Raw genomic sequence first — 24,050 nt, 5'->3', positions numbered from 1 at the left:
CGAGAATCGAGTTTTAGGAGAAATAGGAGCTGGGTTCTGGGGATTTTTTGGTGTTTTTATTAGGGACATGGTCAGGGGATTTCTGAGGGATTTCCGTTCAGATGGAAGGGACGTACGGTGTTGAGATGGTAAATTTTGTTGTTACTTTACGGGGAATTCGACTCTTACGCTGAAAGATTATAGAACGTCCCGTAATAGTTATCATTCTATGTGATATAACGAATATTAAACGTCAGAGTATTAAAAAATATTTCGGTGATAAAAATTGCAAGATAAGAATTGATTATTTTTTCGTATTTTTCGGAAATAACGACCAACTTAATTTAACTAGTCTAATTACAGATGTTTGAGCTCTACAATCAAAAAAGCGAACGTACCTTCCACTTTCAAAATTTCACAAAACCAAAACAAATAAAAATCATTAGAATCGAATCAAATCGAGCTCCTCGACTCTAACGATCATCTTCGATCCTTTCCTAAAGCAATTCGACCGGCTCTAAAAGCTGGTAAATTAAAATCTGTGATCGACAAACATGCGAAAAAAAAACCTGCTAGATTTTTCGACGTTTGCTCGCGCGGTGAAAAAATATTCCACCCTCGAAATCGACTTCTCTCGCTGTGTATACGTTCATATCGAGACGTGCAGCAGCCAGGGACTGTGCATAAACATACTTATCGTTGGCGAGATTTAGAACGCGAGCGGGCGCTTCCGTTTGAGCCGGAGAGAGCAGATACACCGTGAGCAACATGAATATCTCAGTTGGCTTATTTACATACTCCTTCTGCCGCTATTCACCGGATAAGGCGCTCGATAGTATCGAAAACGCGACTTTTTCTTTTCTCTTTTTATTCCTTTTATCGAGTACAAGCTTTAGACCCTCGCGAATCTGTAATCAGCAGTATCGAATGTTAGTTAACGATATAACAGCGATATAACAACAATATCAAGGTAGAAAAATAGTCAATAGCAGTTATAACATAGTTAATAGCAGTAGTGGCAGTGAGTTAGAGCTAAGAAGAAGAAACCGGGTGATTGCGAGGATTTCCTTATAGCCTCAGTTGGAGAATATCAGACATTTTAGAAGTTCCGTTTAAGGATAATTTTCACAGGATATAAACAAAATATAAAACACGTAGGGCACAGCGTATGGTACATTCTGTAGAAACTAATTGGAAAACAAGTTACACGTTTACCGAAAACGAAAGTAATAATCGTAGAAATGAGATACTACCGACGATCGACTAATTATGCTAAAAAATTATTAAATGAAACCACTCGACCGTTCATCGAATATCAATATCACGATGTATCCTTACACGTTCATCATCGGATACCGATATCGCATGTTCAAAAACGAAATAATAATTTCCAATAAACAATTTCCTACAACCTCCACTGTCGTACGTATTCTCTTTTCCCAATTAACGATAATTAATCACGAACAATAAACAATGCGCAATATCAAATTCACCATAACAAACAGCATGAAAAAACGTATAAAACGAACGGACTTCGCACGAATACGTATTATCTCTTACACTAATGAATTTCAATGGAATCAACGAAACTATCAAATTATTGGTATTGTTCGCGATCGACGAAATCATTTTTCGTATTCTTAGCCGTTCCTTTGGAACGCCCTACAAATTTTCTTTCGACAATTCTTCAATCTTTCCAACAGAAAATAAATTCAAGACGATAATATCGATAAAAAGTAAAATCATCGAACTTCTAATATTTTATTTCACGATTAAATTAAAAGGAACAAGCAAGCGCTTGAATATTTTTAAACGAATACTATGCACTATGTACTAATGCGTACTAATTCAGATACTAACGTGTATAGCATACATACTAGTAGATTCGATCGAAATGAACAAAAGCAGCAAGGTATTGGAACGACTCGAAATCGACGAGAGCTTTCATCGAGATTTCATGGCAACCATGAAAAGCAGAGGACCAATGGGGATGAGGAGTGGTTGTTGCACAGGTTGCAGCGAGCTCGTCACCTCGGTAAAAGCTGTGTCCGATTTATCGAAGGGAAAATATTCCCGTATTGTGAGACGACGCCTCTTCCAAGAGTTTCTCTGTACGAATACCGGTTCTTCACCTTTTCGCTATAGAAATAATCGTTTCAAAGCGTTCGATGGAATAGATTCGAAGCGGACAGGCGTGAAATACACCCGTGGATGCAGATAGAAAATTAATAAACTGTACTTTGACCGATATTCTGCGATTATTCCAGGAACCTCGGATATTTTCTTCGATATATTGATTTTTCAAGAACAATTCTTTCGATATTTCGGTAGAAACCCTTCGCGCTGCGGAAAAGTTAGTTCTAGGCTGCTTTCTCGTCCACTTACGGGAATTTAAAGACCGAAAAAGGCACGGAACTCGCGTAGATATCTAAAATACAGGGATTTGTTACAATATTTCTTCCGGACCGTTCTCATAACAATCAAAAGTTACTGAATAAATCGTAAGATTCCCAAGTTGTCCCGGTAGGCTTTTAACGTGGGTTTATATTTAATTACTTACACGAAGTTTAAGCGGGTTACGGAACATTGGGCGTAAGTTAGCTGCGATGTCTCGACAAAATACCGGTTACCGAACAACACGTTAGTCGATCGATGTTGTTAGAGTTTTGGTGGTACGTCTCTGGCATGTTGGGTAATAACGAAAATCTTTGAAACCTATCGTACGCTCCTGGAACTTCGATTAATAAAATTTAAGGAAAGGTAAATATTTTTCTCGTTTCTACTACTATTACATGTCGCAATAATATGTTTCAATGCCAAAATCAAACAGCAACTAAAAGTTCGCCATTTCTACCGATATCACGATACAACAGACGAAGACACATAAATTTTCCATAAACCCTAAATATGAACGGAAGTGCAACCAGGCGAAAAACGCGTGAAATACGCGAAACACCTGAAAAGGGCTTCTCCGCTCTTCGCTCGCTTAGACGTTGAAAGCGGCTATACGAAGACCAAACATATCCAATAAACGCAACCATGAGTAGCGGCAGCGTTTGACTAACAGCGAGTATCATGTCAGGGAATAATTAAATGCGAGACGAGAAACTAGAGCATCAGGTAGACTTAGGGGTTACTTTGCCCTTCCCTTACACGTTGTAATAATCTCTCCAAGATTCGTAAACGCGGTGCGTTTGAAAGGAATGAAAAGGCAGCCGCGCCTTTGCGCGCCATATTGCGGATTCGCGCGACTGTAGCGAGCACGATTCTCCACCGAGAATGGGGGGCAAGTGAGAAGAGGAACGGGGAAGATCAACCCTTTTTGCCCTTTAATCCGCGAGACTATCCCATCTGCCCGGGTAAATTCTCCGTCTGTCAACTGGAAACTGGAAACCGGAAACTCGAAAAACGGTTTTTCCCTTGATTTCATCTGCTTTGCGGAGGAGATGATGCGATTTGTATCTTCCGACTCGCGGTATTTTTACTTTCCTTTTTCTTCCTCTGTACTCGAGTTTAAATGCCTGTACGAGCGAGTATTAAGGAAATTCCGAGGGCAGGAATTTTCAGAAATTTTTGGTAATCTAGACAATTTGAACTGTAACAACCATCTGCCGTCATTGAAAATTTAATATAGCGAAATATAGCGAAAAACACGAATACCTCGGTTTCATCCACTTTACGATAAATACGATTGCGATATAAAGATTCACTTACATAGAACTACTGGATTTCTGATCATGAACTAATTAATTGTGCGCAAGAATACAAAGAGAAAAATATTCTAAAAAAAATATTCTCTAATAGAAAAAGGAAAAGGAACAGAGAATAAAAGAACGTTTGAAGAAGGACTTTAATAAAACGGAAGGAAAGATAACTAAAATTCGCGGAGCTAGCGAGGGATTCGCTTTCAAAGAAATGTCGAACCAGCCGGATTTTCATTCTCAAAGGGACCAACCAGTCGTCGGTGCAGCTTCAATAAAGCGTCCTTGTCGGTTATAGTTGCACGACGGTGTAGCGAAAAGGCCCGATTCCAGCCTCCAATTCGTGCCAGCCTGTATTCACTAAGAAAATTACCCCGAGGGCAATCGGAATCGGGCAAGAATTTAAAGAGCACGTCGCTCTTTTTACAAACCCTTTTGGCCTTTCGCCTTTTCCACGCTCACTTGTTGCTGTCGACGTCCGTTGTTTTTCGCGAATTAAAGCATCACGAGCGATTATCAGCGTAATTAATAGACCGAGTACATGTAAATTTAACAAACAAATAATTCCTACCGGAGAACGTAGCATCGCATCCGGAATTTTTTTCACAGCAAAAACTTTCCTTCGAGATTATGTGCCGTTATCTTTGATTATAAATAAGAGAAACTTTAAAATTATAAAGTTGCCCGAGAATTCAGAGGATTCTCAGTTAGAAACTTTAATCGAGAGAGATGTACTTTACAACTATAAATTTCTTAGTAATCAGAAATCTACCTTTATACATTTAATTAAGAAATAACATTTACACGACAATTACACAGCTAGTTATTCCAAGAAAAATACGTGGAACAATTTATATTCACGGCAGAAATTCCTGAATTTTATTTTGAACCATTGCTTTTACTACGTTCCTGTATAATTCCAACGCGATCGCATAATTTTTGTTATTTTCCAAAAATCAGAACGCTGTTTACAAATCAAATCCCTCTGCCTAGAGCCAAAAACTTTCCATCTAAATATAACTTTGATATTTTTTCAATTTATAACTTTAATTCTACGGTAAATTGTTGCCAACTCTAATTCAAAGTTTTCGCCGATTTTTCAAACGATTATCGATAAATTCATCCGCGAAACAAATATAGAAAAAACTGGTTAAACGAAAAATATAGGAAATTGTCTGGTAATCACAATTTACGCAGGGATAAATTGTTGATGCGGGCTGCCAATCGCTCGGAGCAAAATCGAAACTCGAATTAGGGTGAAAACAGGGTGGCACGTTTGAAGTCCTGATAACTGGAACCTGTCACCGTGCCAAAACGTGACGACGACATTTGAATTCGAAATCTCACCCCCTGAGCCAAACCCTCTCGCTTCGATCCTTAGAATCTCCTACCACTAATTGCCAGAATCTTTAGACCACGGAATAGTGCAACTCCCTGGTAAGCGTTCCAGATCCAATCTGGTTTGCTGTGCAGCCAAAGCGTGACAGCTCGTCTAATTCCTCGACTTCCGGCTAAATTTACCCGGAAACACAGCGTCTAGTGTACGAGCTGTTTCGTGTTTCCACAGTATCTCTAAATGTATTATTTATTTTTCCCTATATTTTGCTATTTTTAATTGGTTTCTCTCGTACGGAAATTTCGGTATCGTTCCTACACCAGTGAAATTGGACGTTGAATTAAGAAAATCGTATTTCTTCTACTGTCGCAAAATACAAACATTTCATTAGATGTCGTAATATTATGAGACACGAAAGTTCTATTAATTACGTCATATAACGTTACGAGATGTAAAAATTCGACTAATTATATGTCATTGTATTACGCTTGTATTATATTATAAAAGTTCGATCAATTTTATATTGTCACGGGCAAAAATTCTATTAATCGTACGAGACGATATTGTGAGACATAAAGAAATTCTATTAATTACACAACGCAATGTTGTGAGATAGAAAAGTTCTATTAATCACATGACCCGATATTATCAGACACACAAATTCTATTAATCACACGACATAATATTAGGAGACTCGAAAATTCAATTAACTATACACGAGCCGCTACTACAAGACACGAAACTATTCTATTTCAATCGTAGACTACAAAAGCTCTTCCAATTTTTTATAAAATCCAAAAATATCCCTCGTGTCGACGAATATTCACAAACATCGTAACGAAACATCAAAGACAATTTTCATACGCGGTCAGATCCTTTCTTTTCTCATTCACTTTGCATTAAAATATGCAACCGGCGGTACAAAAATAATAAATCTTCGAGTTGTTTCGTCGACGACGCTCCACCCGTGGAATTTCATTTCCTGAATCGTCGCAACGAGATATTTCGTTTTCCATTATTTATTACACACGCACAGAGTGCACGCGTGAATACAAACGCGCGAAGAAGAGAGAGAAAAAGAAGAGTACGATTCTTTCATCAGGCACCAAGATATCTCATTTCTCGCTTGCAAACGCGTTCGCTTTTTAACATTTCAAATCCGGCGAGAATTCTTCAGCCTCGATAGACCTTTACCAGGGGTACTTTAATCCCCGCAGCAGGGGTCGCAATCGGCCAAACTTTTAATAGTTTTTTCTTTTTTCACATCCTGTCCTCGACATTGTTGCAACGTCAGAATACCTTCAACGAGTTTAACCGAATTCTTTTTCTCATTAAAAATACAGGAAACTCGATTTTTCGAAGGCTGGCGAAGGATCCGTTTCAGTAGAATTGGAATTTTTGTTTTATTAAATTGATTATGCGGATTTAGCATGAAATTGTGTTAGATGCAAGTTCCGAGACCAAAGAATTATTATCGTGGAATTTCGTAAAAACGTGCCGGGTATATAATGTACGAGATACGTTATACATCAACAGTAGATAGTAAATTTAATGTTGCAAGATTCCTAACCTCGATATTGCTACTATTTTAGAAACTGCTAATACGAGCAGTTCAACAGCCGCGTTTCATCATCGACTCTATGAATCGAAACGTACAGAAAAGCGTTCCATGAAGCTCCTACGGTTACCAAATCATCTATGAGATCTGAAAATCTTTCGTACCTATAATACACGCAATAAATTCGTAAAAGTGTTGAAATACTCTCATGAACCAGTGTATACACGCATCCGGAGTATGCAACGCGCGTTATATCCTAACCATTCGATATTCCGTTGGGCGACAAGAGGAGGTGAGAGAGTATAGCGTGTATAGAGAACGGTCTACACAGGCTGGAGGCTCAACGCGGCACGTTAATGACAGGAAACCGGCAATATGAACTTGACGGCTCGGTACCGCATCGTGTACCACAGTAACGTACCGACAAACCGCAGGTGCCCCGACGACGTGGCTGCTTCGTTGCTATCCGTTACCCTCTCGCCCCTATGCCCCCAAACCCTCTCGCCCTCTCATTATCTGCCTGGGTTATGCACTTTGGTCCTGGCTCCGTTGCCTCTCTGGCTCGCAAGAACAGGGACGTTCTCGTTAAGGAAGGATTTTCACGCTGTAAAAAAGTTTCCGGATCGACCGACGGCCTCTGATCGTGCTGTCTTTTCTTTCACCTTGTTCCTCGTTCTCGCGTTTCTTTCTTTCTTGTATTTCGTTTTTCCTCTTGAATTTTGTCAGCGGTTACCATCGTTTCGTCTGAAATGTTTTCATCGATACGATTCCACCGACGACGTTTCCGTACCGGCACAGTGAAATCACCGGTAATCATTTCGACGACGATAATTGTCATACTTTGCACCGTACGTTATCGTTGATTACGCATCTTCATCTACGTGTTCGCTTTCGTCCATAAAAGAATAAAGAACGGTACAAGATAAAAGGAACAAAACAAAATATAGTAATTGGCGGCAAAAGACGGTGTCGGTGATTTCATTCGTTGTCGGAGGAACTCGGCGTCGGTCGGTGAAATCGTGTCGGCGAAAACATCGTCGATGAAATAAATGATCGTCGTTGATTCGAAGGTAACCCTTTTGCGAGATATAAAGCCAGCGAGAGTAAAGCTGTGTTGGAAGCTCGCCATTAATCCTACTGTCTTCTTTCGAATTTTTTTTTTTTCAACCAAGCGCAGTTTTCTCGCGTTAAAATATATATCAAGTACGAACAGAGTGCGAGAGAATTGTCGTTGGTTTCAGTTTTATGTTAAACATTTTCCTCGCGCTAGAACTACCGATCATCGCATAAAAGTTGTATCAACGAAATTAAAATGGCAAATTAGTTGATAATATCGATTGCGACTTACCAGTGGAAGGAATGGACTGTTGTTGATTGAAAGAATTTTAAGTGAATTCTTTGAGGAGCTTACCTGTAACAAAAAGGGATATATTTTTAAGATGTGCGCCACATTTCCTCAAATATATGTTAGAATAAGAAATTTTTCTTCAGATACATGAAAAGTTTAAAAAAAAATGAATATTTATTTTATTTTGAAACGCGATTGTTTCGATGCATAGTACATTAGTTTAAGAAAGTAGATTTATTAAAGGTAACGAATTCTATACAATTTCTGTGTTTATTTGTTATCATATTTTACAACCTTTAATGCCATATTCCAGCAGTGCACATGTATATGCTACGAGTTATTAATAATGCTTGGCTTTAAAATGTATGATATACGATATCTTGCTCTTGTTACTTCCATAGAATTTCTCATTCTGTTACAGTTTCACGGTTATTTTGTAAACTACAACTGTAATTATTCGATTAAATCGTATTTTAAATTAGATCAGAGTTATCGGATCGCTCGATTTAAGAATTCTCAATTTCACGTGATATTTACCGGTACGAAAAAAAGAATTTCTCGTCAGTCGTACCGTAATGGTTAATCCGTCTTGCGATATTTTATTCTTAAACATAGAATACTTATAGGAAGCACTGCATTTCAAAAATTCCACTCACATCTGGCCACAAAACCATTCCTAAGAATTCCCAATATCAAAGCCTTACACGCAAAATCCATTTTACGACCTCAACCCCTAAAAAATATGTTTCCTATCAATTCTGTCGATCTAAAAATCCTCCAACCCCAAAATTTTACACGGACCTAGTCTCACCCCAATCTCTCTCGATATAAATCGTCAATACCGAAACCCTACACTTAAAATCAATTCCTGTATGAAACAAAATGGTTAACAAAAATGGCCAGCGATTTAACAAATTTCCTTGATCGAAGGGTTTGCAGCAATAAATTTACTACAAATCGCATACAATCGATATTAAGAAGAATATTCGCGTCACGATTTTTAATGCGATTTTTAATGCGATTTTTAATGCGATTTTTAATGCGATTTTTAACGCGAATTTAAACAACGATCTGAAACGCAAGAACACCCTTAACTCGCTTACAAATAATTGTCCAAGGATCCGAACGCGAGATAAAAATCGCAGAAAGATTAGGAAACTACAAATCGGTAATGGAAATGGAAGATCGTTTCGTTTGAATCGTCCTGAAAGACGTGTAAGGAAACGGAGTCGCACGTAAGGGGTAGCAAGGTGGCTAACGATAATTCCTATCCGGCGTCACGTGCCGCCAATATAAATCACCCCTTGCTTCCTCGGTCCTCACTCCCCCACAATTACCTAATACGTCCGCCACGCTATCCCCAGACACCATCGGTGCAAACCACCCCCGTGTACTTCGCCAGCAGCCCCTGCGGCCACTAACTTACGTTCCAACGCCAATAATAGATCCGGACAGGCTCGAACCGCTTCTGACGAATTCCCCTAAATCACCGTATTTCTCATCGAACGACCTCCTCCCTTCTCTTAGTCGTCGACCAAAGGGGGTTGGTTACTGGATATTCGTCACGAAATCATTTCCTTGATGAGATATTAAACCGTACGTTCGAGGATATATGCGGATGGGGTGTGTAGAATTAGTTGTTGGCATGGATAGGGGAGACAACTATGGGATTAATCGGAGGACGTGTGTTTGGGGAGGGAGGGGTGGTTGTGAGATACGTTTCGCAGAAACAGAGGTGGAAAGTCGAGAATTCTTGAGAAGAGATTTAAGTTTCGCGATATAATTGCTTCGTTAACGACGATTGTTGTATGTTGCTAGGTGGTTGCGTGTAAGATTCGAAGCAGAAAAGGTAGAAAGTTGAAAATTCTTGGAAACAGATTTCGATTTGACACTGTAATCGAGCGTTTGATCAAGAACGAATTTTAATTTCGCATTTTTCTCTAGGAAATTATCGCGTATGGCGTTCGATTCGAAGAAAAGGGCTGAAAATTTGAGAGTCGATCTCGAGAATAGATCGATTTACATTTTTCTTCTACACTTTGCGATTGTTCTATCGAACAAAAATTCTAGTTTGGAAAGTACGTTTTAAGATGTTGTAGATCGTCGCCGATCGAATATTAAAAACACTACGATATTATTGAAGAAAATAGCTCGAGGAAATTAATTCACAAGAGAAACAGGTCCTGGAACAATTATCTTTGCATAGGAAATAATCTACACAGAATCTAAAGAAAACTAACCGCCCCTTCGGTGATAATTCCATCCCCATTAACACGCGATAATTTACAGAGCATATTTCCCGGTAGCGAGTATCTTTACACAACGTCAATTATCAGCGACGTTTCAACATGGCGGACGTTGAAATTCGTTACGGATAATAAGTTGCGTGGCATCATTTTCAAGCAGCTCTATCGCCAAGCCATCGTGGTACGACTATAAATTTCCGGGCAAACCCGAGAACCCATTCCCGTGCAATCCCATAGAAACTCGCTTAATCGTTATTAGTCTGCACCCCAGCGTCTTACGGAAACATAAATTCGGTCTTCATGCACGTGAACATCATAGACACTCCCATTTTATTGACACGAAATCTTTTTAGTCAACGCTTTCATACAATAATAAGTTGGAAGAAATTTTTAATTCGAAGAAACAACGTATCACGACGATATTTATTTTATCTTGCAATTCGTTTGAAAAGCCCTGTGAAGATCACGTCAAGTTATATTTTTAAACGAAAACTATATCTCTTCGTTTCATATTCTTGCAGCCGATATCAACAAATTGTCAAAGCACTTTTACGCGTATCTTTTGCATAAACCACTATCGACGTATTAATGTTTGGAAAGGATGGCAAGTTGAATCCTGTTCAATGGTGAACATCAAACGGAAGGACAAGCGACTAGCCGTTTTGGGAACAGTATTTAGTACACACAAATGTACACACACAATCGGCTGCTTTTAGAGGTACCATGATGCACAAAGTCTGACGTGTACATTGGATAACGCCAATGCCGGCGGCGTATCAAGTTTGACATTTAATATCTCGATAGTGGTATGCTCGATATGCAAAAAATACAAGTAAATAGCGTTTCGAAAATGTTTTGATGTCGGTTACAAGCAATGTGGGATACGAAAATATAGCTGTTACTTAAAAAGATAGCCACAAAAATAGCGAACACGGAAGAGTTTTTCCAAGCAATTGCAGAAGATAAAATAAACATCGACATGATATGCCTACCTCGAAATTGTACGTTTCTTTCAAACGCGTTTGTGCGTAGCGTAGTTTTCCAGCTATTTACGTGTTTTCAGAGAAAACGCACGTATTTTATATAACACAGGGTATTATGCAGTGACTCGGTTATACACCGTAGTAATCAAAATACACGAATAAAGATCACAAATGGGGAAAAATGTGATTCATTTTTGTCGATTAATTTTCGTCCATTAATTTTCATCGATTTCCTTACGTTGGGAAAATCGCCTGAAAATTTACGAACCTTCGAACCTTATCAACCATTAGGTTGTAGAGACCTTTTCTCACGATTTCCACGGTCACTTATCCCCACTGAAGGGAGCAACCCCTGGGCCAATACGAATAGACCGCGCACGTACAATGCACACACTCTCTTTTATCATTTACTTTGCCCGTAACAGATACTAGGGGCATTACTTTACCTACGATATACAAGGGAATGGTTGGAGTCGATGGCCTCTCGTCGTTACGTACACCTTGACATTTTTCAACTTCAGACAATTTTCCTGGCTAATTTCCGCAATTTGATAATTTATTTCGAAAACCTGTAGCGGATTTAATTAAAATCAAGTCCTTGTTCTATCGGCTTTTGTAATTAAATATATTTCAATTTATCTGGAAGTGTAATATTATTAACGATAAATTAAATATACGTTGTATATTAAATTACAATCATATCACGATAACAGATAGAGAAATAGATAATATCGAAATAGAATATTAATCAGTTAACTGCGTGTATACTCGTCGTGTAAAATAAAAAATTACCATTCACTGTAAAAACAGAAGATTTTAGTAAAAAGTAATATAAATGGCATTTACTGGTATGTCTCCTTTCTACTTCCAGTATATAGTAACGCTATTATATATTTTATAAAAAAAACGTTTGATCAATCGATTATACTCCCTCCTATAATGTATTGCTTTTTATAAATTCAGTTGATTATTTTCCTCGATCCATCCTCATTTGTGTACTTTACCGCGTATATCGGCTATTCTCCGAATTGTTTTGTGCACTTTATTTTATTATTTTTTCGCAATTTCTAAGTTTTCGATAGCAATACCTTTTTCAACGACGAATTGCTAATTTTTCACCGAATAAAAACGTAATCTTTCCTCGTTTTGCTTCACTTTTCTCGTTAAATTTATAGCACCAGCACTTGTCCTACGTTCGACGTGTATACTCGACATTGCTCGATTCCAATTACGCAACCCGTAAAGGATTTTTAAAACTAAATTTCGCGGTCAAACTGGTTAAGTGTAACCACTGGTACATCGATATTAGCAACGTTCAACAAATATTAGAATTATTTTAGTATCACTGAAGCAATATGGAATTCAAGGATAGCGAACGTTTGCGATGATGCAAACAGAAAACATTCGAGGAATTTTCAGAAATAGAGGCATAGATTCAATGACAACAAACTTAAAACGGAGATCCTTGAGAAACACCTAGGAGAAAACTACGTGACACCGATTTTTACTTAGAACGAAATTAACTTAGAACAATTAATTAATTAATTAATTAGAACAATTAATATAAGAGGTAGGATAGATTCTAAAAGAATTTTACAAATATACATTCGTCCGGGTTCTTCGTAATATTTCATACGGATTAAAATTACTTTCCTACGATTTAATTAAAATGCGAAGAATCTCGATGTTATTTTTACATATACTTGAGATGTCTTAACGTTATGTAAAAGTTCAATGAATCCACACGTTATTCGTTGGACGACTGAGTTGGGTAAAGTAAACAACCGTATAACGAATATAAATGAATTTTGTAGCTGTTTAAGATAAATACCATTATATTACAGAGTCTCTGAATCGAGATTTTTATCGCTTTCGACAACTTGAAATTACTTGATCCTGTGCTATCGAAGTACGTCGGTGGGATTATTATCCCGCATGAATAGCAAGAATACACTTCGATTAAACGGAGAAATGTTAAACTTTTGGGCAAATATGATAATTTGTAAATGAAAAGTAAAAGAAAATTTATAATTCTTCGTAATCGAAATGGAAATGGAAATGGAAAGTCGTATCGTTAAACGCGTATATTTATTTAATCGAATCGTATAAATTGATAACTGAATACAACAACTAATCGGAATTTTTATAGACCAGATATTTTTTACTATCGCAGTGATATATTACCTGTTATACGTTTACAATATTAATTTTTTACGAGAGAATCGTCTGTTATTTCACTCCTAGATACAATTCCTGCGAATTCGTATTTTGATTGAAAAACCTTTCAAACATTCGATTCTCTCCAACGATAAATATTCTTACGTATCGTTTTGACAACGTAGAAAACATTACAAACGCAAAGCTACGCCATAAGCGAATCAACTTGCTTACAAAAAGCAATAAAGCTCTATTTACTGACGCAAAACAATCATCGGTGTATACAACATTGTGCAATGTTACACAACTCGGTATTAATATTATCGATTATTGCGTAATCTCTACCTTATTGCATCTGTAGAAAGGAAAGGCGTATTGAGGTGCTTGGGGCGCTTGGGGTACATTCACACGGTCGTAGAAAATCATGGCGAACGATCTTCACCGATGCACAAGCACACGATACTGCGACAATACACTCGCGCACACCACGATCACTCGGAACAAAGGAAACACGTGAAAACTGGGGTGAAAAATTCGAGCAACACGACGAAGAACCAAACTGTGCGACGGTCGAGGGAAGACTAACAATTCGGAAAGGTCGACTAGAGGGGACGAACCGAGGGGTTTTGAGTACGCTCGGGCCCGCTCGACGTCGCTTCGATTGTGTTTACATTACCGACAGAAACATTCTATTATTTACAATTAACGTTCAAACCTACGATCTTTTAAATATAACATAAATTTTGTTATTTTATGTAGCACGGTATGTCCGTCCGAAGATGGATAAAAAAATACGGAAAAGTGATTCAGACGAAATGGTGGAAATTTAACGGAGATTCTCGAAAGAACAATCTTTTCAAAAATATTCAAAACCACTACGCTACCTATTTTTTCGACAACTCTTTCCTTCTCCTTTGTTCCTTCCATTCTGTATTCCTATTATGGCAACGCTAATTTTTATAATAAACGGTTCTCTTATTACGTTACCCATTACATACTTACGTAATAATATCTTTAACGTACATCTCACCCGATCTCATTTTATCACTTGTCTTTTTTAGTCCACCAGCCCCTCTAAAGCACCGATGGTCTTTAGAACATCGTCCTACTTGTCCCGCTCCGATGCTGTCGACCTCTTTTGCCCAATATGCACACTTGTTAATTGTATTAGTGAGAAAATTGACCTTTTTTCGGGCAACGTAAATACGTTAAAAACCTCGCTCTAGAACACTGTGCTACTCGATAACGACGGCCAGCTTCCCTCAGCTAAACCGATCTGTCTCGTTGCTTTCGTCAATTGTTCGTTCTCTTTCTGCTGTGCTTCTTTTCTCCGTATTGTTACTTGTCCGTTCGGTATTTTCTTTTCTCTTTACCTTTGTACGGGGAGGGTATTCAACCCGTTTAACCCTCGAACGATCGTGATGGGTTTATCTTGATCCAACGTGATATTTACCAGTGTTCATATATACGCGAAAATCACAATTTATTACAATTTAATGCAATTAATTTGTAACAATTTAAAATGTTGGTTTATGTAAACAGAGGATCACGTACGGAAGTGCTACGAGAACGAGGAGAATACGAATTGGATCGACAACGAACCGTTACGAGACTCCGTGTCGGTAGTCCGAGGATTACTAAATCAAATTAAATTAAATTAAATATCTATGGCATCTATTACCTTCGAATTACTAACAAAAAAGAAAAAAAGAAAATTCCAAGGATCAATCGCAGCCAAACCGTCCTTCCTTCTCTAACTTCATCCAGTAGCAGCATCTCAGCTGAACCTTTCGTGAACAACAGAGTCAGTCCGAAAAGCAGGGGGAGAGAGAGCGAGGAAAAGAGAGCCTACAGGCACGTCCTCACAATACCGCATTACGATACCACCCCATTTACACCCTTTCCTTTTCTTCCAGCCACCCTTCCGTGTCTCGAACCCACCCTTTTGCCAAGGGAATTGCCGTTGAAGGTTCGAGGTGGCGCAAGATGGAAGGCGATCCTTGAAAATGAGATCGAAAGTAGGCCCCTGCGACACCCAAGACACAAAAGAAAGAACAAGAAACGAGATTCCCGCTCGTTTACTTTTCCTTTTCTCTTCTCTTCTCTTCTCTTCTCTTCTCTTCTCTTCTCTTCTCTCTCTCTCTCTCTCTCTCTCTCTCTCTCTTTCTATCTATTTCGTTCCTTTTTCGGGCACAAAAGGGCGGGAAAAACGGGCGGCGAGGTCTCACTCCTTTCGTCGGGACGCCGTTAGAGCTCTGGGTTTTGAATTTAGGTCGCGTGATTCTTCTCTCTCTCTCTCTCTCTCTCTCTCTCTCTCTCTCTTGTTTTTAACCTTCCAGAACTCACAAAGATTGGAATTACGATGTTCGCGACACTCGCGATGCTTTCTCGCATAATCGAGCGAGCTGGAAATTGATGCGTCGATCTTTTCTTCATGGAGGCTCTCATTGTCTCGCGTTTCTCGCGATCGTCGATGCTTAACTATGGAGGTGCGAATAGGAATTCGCGTCTTACGGAATGAAAGTCGTGGATTAAGATTTTGGAGCGCTTAGCAGCGTTTGAAACGTGTTTAGAAAGCTAGTATAAAAATTCTTCGCAGTACCAGATCTTTATTATCGCTATGATTCTTGAATATTTAACTTTAACTATTATTTAAGAATCTCTCATAACTATTTTTCGAGGATATTAAAACGCGGATGAAATTATTTTATTTCATTAGTATTTTAAAATAGGGAAACATTGATATTTCCTAAGTTTCATATATTATATTGTTACCGAGATAACCACATTCGTACTGCGATAAGTAATGGCCACAAGGCTTTATAACACAAGGCTCACAACTCGAAAATAAATAAATCAATCGTACTTTGAATTTCAAACTTTCACCACGATGTCTTTTAGATATTTTAATATTCGCCTTTCGGCATAAGATATTCGTGTTTCGATTTTGCATTTGTACCTGGCATTTGGATTTTGGACCGACATTTCGTAGTCACTGCAGTCTGCTTCATAAGGAACGTCTTACCAGAATGCAAATGTGAAACGCAATTGCACGATCGAAACACGATCGTTTATCCTGAAATACAAATATCGAAATAAATGAATATATCGGTAGAAGAAACTAATTGTTTTATTCCTATTAGAAGAAGCACATCGGCGAATAATAGAAAAATAACGAATCACATTCCTACTTTTATAATTTTATAATTTACGATTCCAAAAGCAAAATCTCGCGGTTGAAAGTAACATTTTATTCCAAGCAAGTACGGTATTCAGATCCTTTTAAAAATTAAATAGGGATTTAAAAAACCATTCTAAAATTATAGAAATAGTAGAACAATATAAAAGTTCCATAAAACCAATTAACCAATTACAACGCTATTCTGTGTGCCACCCGCTTTGCACGAAAATTCGTTTCAGCGGCACGGTGGGCAAAATAACCGATAACATCGTTGTTCGAGCGTGCCGATTGCTCGTCCAAGTTCGATTGGGAATCAATCGAGTGCATCAGGCGGTGCTTTAATCGAGACGCGACGGTAAATCGTAAGAATCGGAACGGTTCTACCGGTGGAAGCGAGGGGTGGCGGGAATAAATTGAAGATTCGTTGGAAACTTCGAGATCTCTGCGAAACTTTGTTTAACACGACGCCCCGTAGATATCTCGAAAAATTTGCTCGATTTACAAGGAAACGCTCGTCGACGCTAAAAAAAACTATGTAAATTTTGCTTTCTACGTTTTTAATGACGTAAGGTGAAGAAGAAGATAGGTTTGTTATTTCTTTTAGAATATCTATGTTTGTAATATTCAAAGACCGCGTGGAAAAAACGAGATAACTGTCGCTTCGTGGTCAGATAGGAATATTTTAATACGAAATAGCTGAGGAAAGGAATAACCTAATAGATTCGAAGATACAGTACATCCTCGATGTTTTTCAAGAAACGAATAATACCAGTGTACTTTAACTTGACTAATATTAGTCCGCGTAACTAATGTTATTAATATTTCCTTAAATGTAAAGCGCGAGAAAAACACACGTTTAAAGCCAAAATTAAATCCAAAGACAGTTCCGATGTGGAATCGGTTTTTAATTTTCGCATTGTGTTTACTTTTCCATAAGAGACGTGAAACGTGACTTGTTATATTTTTCGCGGATACTCTGCAAATATTACAAACGAAAAGAATAGTTTAAAATATAGTTCCATGAACTTTGCAAGCTTCTGCCATCTATTCGAAGGTGAAACAAATTTAATAAAGTTAAATCTCTGTTTCGTTTTCGATGATATATGTCATATGATGTTTTTATTTTCTTTTTTTTTTTACTTTTTCTTTTATTCGTATTTCGTGTTTTAGCAAAATGCAAGAGAGACGATGTTGGAATTATGAATGACAGGGATGGTTGAAGCGTATTAATATGTTCAACGATGAAAGGTTATCGGAATGGATTTTTACTTTGCTTGAAATATTTCGTATTAAATATTCTATGTTTCCATTTGTGAAACAGGCAAAAATTATTTTTGAGTTCTGTCTGTGTTTTCGTCGCTCTGTTTTATTCGCATTGAAATTTTGTGTTTGGAAAAAGAAGATGTGTGTGTGTGTGTGTGTGTGTGTGTGTGTGTATGTAGTTGAGGAAGATATACATATTTCATTCTGATTTTTATATCGGTAATGTAGAAAACGTATTATGTGCGTTCTGTGAATTTATTTTGCACTTTCAAATTTCCTATAAATGTACAAAAATCCGCAGTCTACGAACGATCGACGAGATAAAAATTTGTTCACGGTTCTAACATCGTTATGTTTTAGCAAAGTAGTTGGTCAATGAACGAACAATCGAACTGCAAACGTTATTGCAGGGAAATTTAGCACCACGAACAGAAACAGAAGTTCCTCGAATCCCAATCAAATTCCAGTCGATAAAACCGTGGAAATTTATCGCGAGTGGCCGAGATGTTTCGCAAACTCGTATCGAATCGACGCCTCGATACACAGGGGTTGGAGAAGCGTCGTAAACTCGAGGCTGGACGAGTCTAGGGAAACTACGATGGAAATATGTGTCGCTGATAACACGGATCGTTGCAGTTCCTGCAAATTATGCAAATGCAACCGGTCTAAGTGGCTTTCCACACAGGGTTGTTTGCGTATTAGAGTGGTAAAGAGCCACACTTGTTTCGGGGTTGCTTAGAAGCGTTAGTTAGCTCGAGTGGAAAAGTTGAGTTTTTGCGCAGGAAACTCGATCGAGCGTGATATTTGAATTTTATTTAATCGTAGTCCTGCATATTCTTTATTTCCTCTTTTATCTCTCTAATCCTCTTATAACGAACTTCGTTTCTGAATGGATTTCGTAATTATTATTTCTCCAATGAATTCTAACTTGTTGGAATAAAAAATAAATTTACTTCTAGGCTACATTATAAAAAATAAAGTTACTTCTAAAATTAATGCTGTCCTTGAGTAGAAGATAGGCAATGGCGAATAGGCGAATGTTTCGAGAGAGAAACGTTCGAGAATGCATGCTCGAATAATTAACCAGTGAGTAGGATTTTTCATGGCATCCACGGGCCGGAAGTGGATGCAGACGATACGGTTCTTGAGCACAGCGAGGAAGACGAACAGGTAGAGGAGAAAGAGAAACAAATCACGAGGCTCACTTCCATTTTTATTGTCAGCGAGCTCCTTCCGCTAGACTTTTATAGTAATTTAATGCAGGACCGATTAAGCGACGATATATTTATCCTGTGTTAACGACGCTGATACCGCTGAATCGACGCAAGAGTCACGCAATTAGGAGAAGTGAATTTTCCAGAGGATTTGCCTCTTCGACGCTCCTCCGCGCTATGAAAGCTGCATAAAGAAGATTCGAAGATTAATCTGTTATGTTTGTACATTTCGTAGTATTTTTAATGCTGTAGAGTGGGTCGAAGTGGAAATCTCCCTTCTTGCGAAGGGCTCCTAAGACAAAAATTTTCAAGAACCACTCGCGATAAGCTCGCCAGGAAACGGAACGAGAGCTTCCCTGGCAATTTTCAGCGCAAGAACATTGCTCTTGCGTTATTCATGCGAACCTAAAGTAGCGTTCTTAAGAAGCATCTCGTGGATGATGTGCCGCTTTGTGAATTTTTCTACGGTCACTTTCGCATCGACGGAGTTATCAAGAATTTCCTACCATTTGAATATTCAAAGGGAGATGCTCGTTTCGTGATAACGATAACATAGTGGAAATTTCAACGATTCTATTATATGTATATGAGTTACGAGCAATTGATACGTGTCATAAATCGATATCTTGTAAGGAAAAATCTCACTTGGTACGTATTTTTTAAGGATACAATAGCGCGTGTTTTAAATTCATATTTTTCTATAGTAATCTGGCCAAGTGTTGCAAGTTTAGCGTAGCGTTAATTCGAATATATTTTTCGTATACGAATTTTTCAATTTTCAAACTGAACGAATAATCTTGATTTGCATAAAGATAAAAATTCTGAATAGGAAGGTTCATCCTAAAATATCATCCTTTATTTTTTTCATTTATTCTGAAACCTACGTATCGTGTTTCCTCCTCTGCTCTTCAATTAACAACGTCTCGAGAATCACAGAGGGGCAAAAACCACCGTTGACCCAACAAATCCGTCAAACACGAGAAACCAAAGAAATGGAAAACTTGTTCGAACTTCTCAGTGGCCGAGAAACGCCGAAGCCCAAAGGAACTTGGTTCGTAAGGTCCCAAGAGATCAAACCAAAGCCCCAACAGACCGAAGCGTCTGATACCAACTATTTCCCCGCAGCAGAGTGCTAATTAGCCGGTGTACACAAGGAACGGACCGTGAAGATAGCTCGAGACGCATCCCACCGCATATCGCCGTCGGCCCGCTGACGTTTCCTTCGAGCTTCCAGAGAAATAGGTGAACAGACGCTCGTCTTTCGCTCGTTTTATCGACAAACAACGAAAGAAGTTTCTCCCATCATCGTGGACCAGTGAGAAACATGACACAGAGGTTGTTTATCCGAATCGTCGTACGAATCATGTTTTGCCAAATTGTTTGGAACAAGGTGAATTTAGGTATTACATTTTTTTAACTGGAACGAGACAAATTTGGTGAACTAAAAAGTTTTCGACAAAGCGAATGCTTTAGACGATGCTTTTGCAGAAAAATGTGAGCGAATGCAATAATTGGCAGAAATTAAATGTTATGGCACAGTATACGGTGACGTTGAACCAAATTGTATCGAGTCCCCAATTATTTACACGAATATATGCGAATATATGAAATGTAAAGCGAAATTCAAGACTGATAATTTTTCATTAAAGAAAGAAGGAGAATTGAAAAATTCTATCGACAATGACGTGTTCAAAGAGATTACAGAAACTAATCTACGACAAACGGTGAGATAAATAGCGTTTCAAAATGAAAGTAAACTATTCGTCCATTACACGTCGCTTGTCCCAAATAGGAAAAGCACGAGAAATGACAAATGGTGTGTGTGCATGCGTGTTAAGCGATGTACAGAAGCTTAGACAAACGGAGATAGCCGCCATTCTAAACTTTGTACATTTTTTAAAACTATCATCGCTTCTTCTGACAACAAGCGAATCTTATATGACGATCGAAAACGTAACGGTAGTCTGATAAAGATAAACGTGCTTCTCCGTCCGAAGAAGATAACAGCGACTGTGTGACCCAGATATCGTGTAATAAGGAAAATTAATCGTAATAAGAAACGCGCGTAAAATAATACACTGAAAATTCTAGATCTAAAATTTTGAAATTTACGAAACAATTTGTGTAATAAAATTGGTATTTATCGCATTCCTTCGTAATGATTTGACGGCAATCGCCAAATACCTACTAATGGTATTTCAAAAATCATCATAAAGACGTTCCAAAATGAATATCGCCATTCTAAAATATAAAAACCGATGAAAATCCAAGATACAAATTTTCTAAACGTTATTCTTTTATTTGTAATAATCGGAACGACGAATATCATTCGGAAACCTTCGCAGAACAACGATTGCAAAGTGAATGCTGGCTACGAGGTGCAAATTTTCCCACAATTTCATGATTTTTTAGGGACACGAAACATCTGGTTTTGCGGAAGATGGCAGAAGAAAGACGCGAGACAAAGCTCCGGCTAACGAGGTTTCCGGTAACGAGCAGGGCATGGTAACCACTGAATCAGGAACAGATTTAGCGACGACGATGAATCACCCGACGCGTTTGCTGTGTAAACAGGGACGAGTCTCGCGCCAAGGGAACCCCCGACCTTGCCCTATCACCTCCGACGAACGCCTATCATCCCTTCTGTTTTCCGCTGCTCCTCTCTTTCTGTTTGTCGAGGTTCGCCAACCAAGACGCGGCATCCTCTTTAATCCCGCTACGATCGACAGGTGTCGAGAGGATGCTGATCGAGGATCCTGAACAAACTCGGGCTTTCCGCTCGATCGCGTCTCCGCATGAAATCGGGGTGGTAGAAGAAGATGTGGTCGTAAGCGAGGGAAGAAATTGCGTTCTGGTGTTATTGGACGCTACAACATTTTTTTGAAACGTAATTGATGGGATTTTGGTGTGATTCTAGGTTGGCTTTGTTCGATGTTCGACGTTGTTGGCTGGAAGGAGACTCCTTTCGGAGGGCGACCGACGAAGAAACTATTCGGGTTTTCCATGTGATTTTGTTCGATGTTCGATGATTGAAGCAAAGTAGTACAAGCGAAAAAATCAGTCGTTTAAGAAAACGACTGTTTTAATAATCGTATTCGCTCCACGACAGTGAACGACGGACTTAAATTCCATCTGAATGACTCGCGTTGCACCATATCCAACTTCCAAACCTGGAGAGCCATCTATCACTGAAACTCCTTTGGAAATATCTCAGGGACATGCGGAAATTCAATGCAACTCTTTTTCCTAGTGGCGGGAAGAAGGGAAACCGTGTTCCGCCGCGAGCTGGCCGCGGAATCGTCGAGTCTGAGGATTTTTTCGCGAGATCCAACGACGAATGCAGCTTACGTCACGCTCGAGGAGCTAGGGGGAACGGTCGTTGCCTCTTGACAGCCCGTTTCAATGCACCGTTGCTGAAAAGATTTACGCGCGCGAGCGTCACTCGCGATTTCGTCGCGTCAAGATGTCTGTGAATTGTATTACGAATTTATATACACGTGTCACGACTACACGCACGTTTTCCCAAGGGCTGAAAACGCAAATTCAAAGGATCGAGAATGCTGCCCCATCGGAACGTTCAATTTGTTCGCGTTCGAAATATGGATTGACGTATTACACCTTCTGACCCAAATAATCCTAATTTACTCTACTTTGGAATGAAAGATCGTTCGCAACAAAGAATCGGACACTGCTCTCCTACCTTCGACCGAAGGTTCTGATTGTTGAAGAAAGCTACCTATCACTCCCAAGCAATTCTTACTTCTCTAAATTCCTTCGTCGGATCCTGAAATTGTTCTCGAACGCACTAACCACCACAATCTCAGAGACCTAATATCCTTCGATAAATGGAACACTATCACACAGATTAAAACGTAACACGGTAACTCCGAAACGCGAATCGATCCTCGAACATGGAATACGTAACCAGTGCGCTCCAAGTTCCGCATATTGACCCGGCTTATTAGTCGAACATAAGCAATCGTCGAATAGAGTATTAAACCCGCTTGGCGAGCGTCGGGGGACAATCGCGTCGTAAAAGCTGCTTAGTGGTTCGGAGCGGCGAACAAATGGACAACCAGGGGATCTGTGGCTAATTTATGCGACGGACAACGATATTAACGAGAGCCCTTTAACCTGAAGGACGCGTCGTGGGACTGACCCAGTGTTGCGAACTTCCGACTTCGAAATGAAACTCTGACTCGGTCGATTCTCTGGCGAGATCCCTAGATAGGTTTCTAATTTGCAAAGATCGAGGACTATGAATCGTTTATGGTTACGCTGGCTCAGAATTTTTACGTCTCTATCGCGCGTGGAAAGTCTAATTTCCTGTAACGCTCATAATACAATATATTCGTGAAACGTATACTTCGATGAACACATGTTTAAGACAAATGTCTTACGATCCGAGTAAAATTATAATTGCGTGATTAGCACGGTCAACGGATTACTTAACTAACTTAATTTAGTTAACTACGACCGATCAAACCGAACATATTATATCGGTGTTTCTTGCAATCCCGTTTTATAAACTGCGCCTTCTTGTTCGGGTCTGTCCCGAAGAAGAGACACGGAATGTTCGCGAAACGTCGACATAGAGCGGATCGTACTAACAACACGACGGAAACCCGCGAACCTCGTCGACATCGAAAATTCTCTTTTCGCGTTACATCGGCCGAAAATGCGCCACGAAAGAAACAAATCTTCCACTCACCATGGTGTCTTTGATGTGTTCAACCGGTTGCAGGAGGACCGTAGTGGCAGCGATGGGACGATGATGATGCTGTTGTTGTTGCTGATGATGGTGGTGGTGCTGCTGCTGATGCTGATGGTGATGGTGTTGTTGGTGGTGCGGATTGCAATTGGCGATATTCGTGCAGGTGCAGCTGCAGCCAATGTTGCAGGCTTGCTGGCCGGCGAAGAGGTGTCCTACCAGGCCGGGGGTGATCGCTGCTGCCGCCGCGTTGTTGATGCTGTTCAGCAGGGGCGGAGGCAGGGACACCGCACCACCCGGGACAAACGGGTACGAATGAAAATACGTGGTGATGGAGGAACGTGCCTCGTCGGCGCCTATCGTCTCCGCTAGC

The 24,050-nt window shown here is 39.3% G+C and overlaps 1 protein-coding gene across 15 annotated transcripts in view; it reads right to left on the bottom strand.

Annotated features, from left to right (window-relative positions):
- Positions 1-24,050, bottom strand: part of LOC100745429 (polypyrimidine tract-binding protein 2) — a 423,740-nt gene that overhangs the window by 194,895 nt on the left and 204,795 nt on the right. For 3 of the 15 annotated variants that reach the window (XM_033322433.1, XM_012389123.3, XM_012389122.3), the window contains exon 3: positions 7,923-7,985. The exons of 10 other annotated variants lie outside the window; for them this stretch is intronic. Coding sequence is in view for 2 of the 5 variants with exons in the window: in XM_012389120.3 (XP_012244543.1) it covers positions 23,678-23,680 (3 nt within the window). In the remaining 3 variants the exon portion in view is untranslated. Of the gene's footprint in view, positions 1-7,922; positions 7,986-23,677; positions 24,034-24,050 lie in introns of those variants that run through there. 2 more of the 15 variants (XM_012389120.3, XM_012389124.3) reach the window with 1 other exon arrangement.

This window comes from Bombus impatiens, unplaced genomic scaffold, assembly GCF_000188095.3.
Source record: "Bombus impatiens unplaced genomic scaffold, BIMP_2.2 scf_0637, whole genome shotgun sequence".
NCBI lineage: Eukaryota > Metazoa > Arthropoda > Insecta > Hymenoptera > Apidae > Bombus > Bombus impatiens.
Note: the sequence above shows the minus strand (reverse complement) of the source record. Positions and strands in the feature narration are given on the sequence as shown.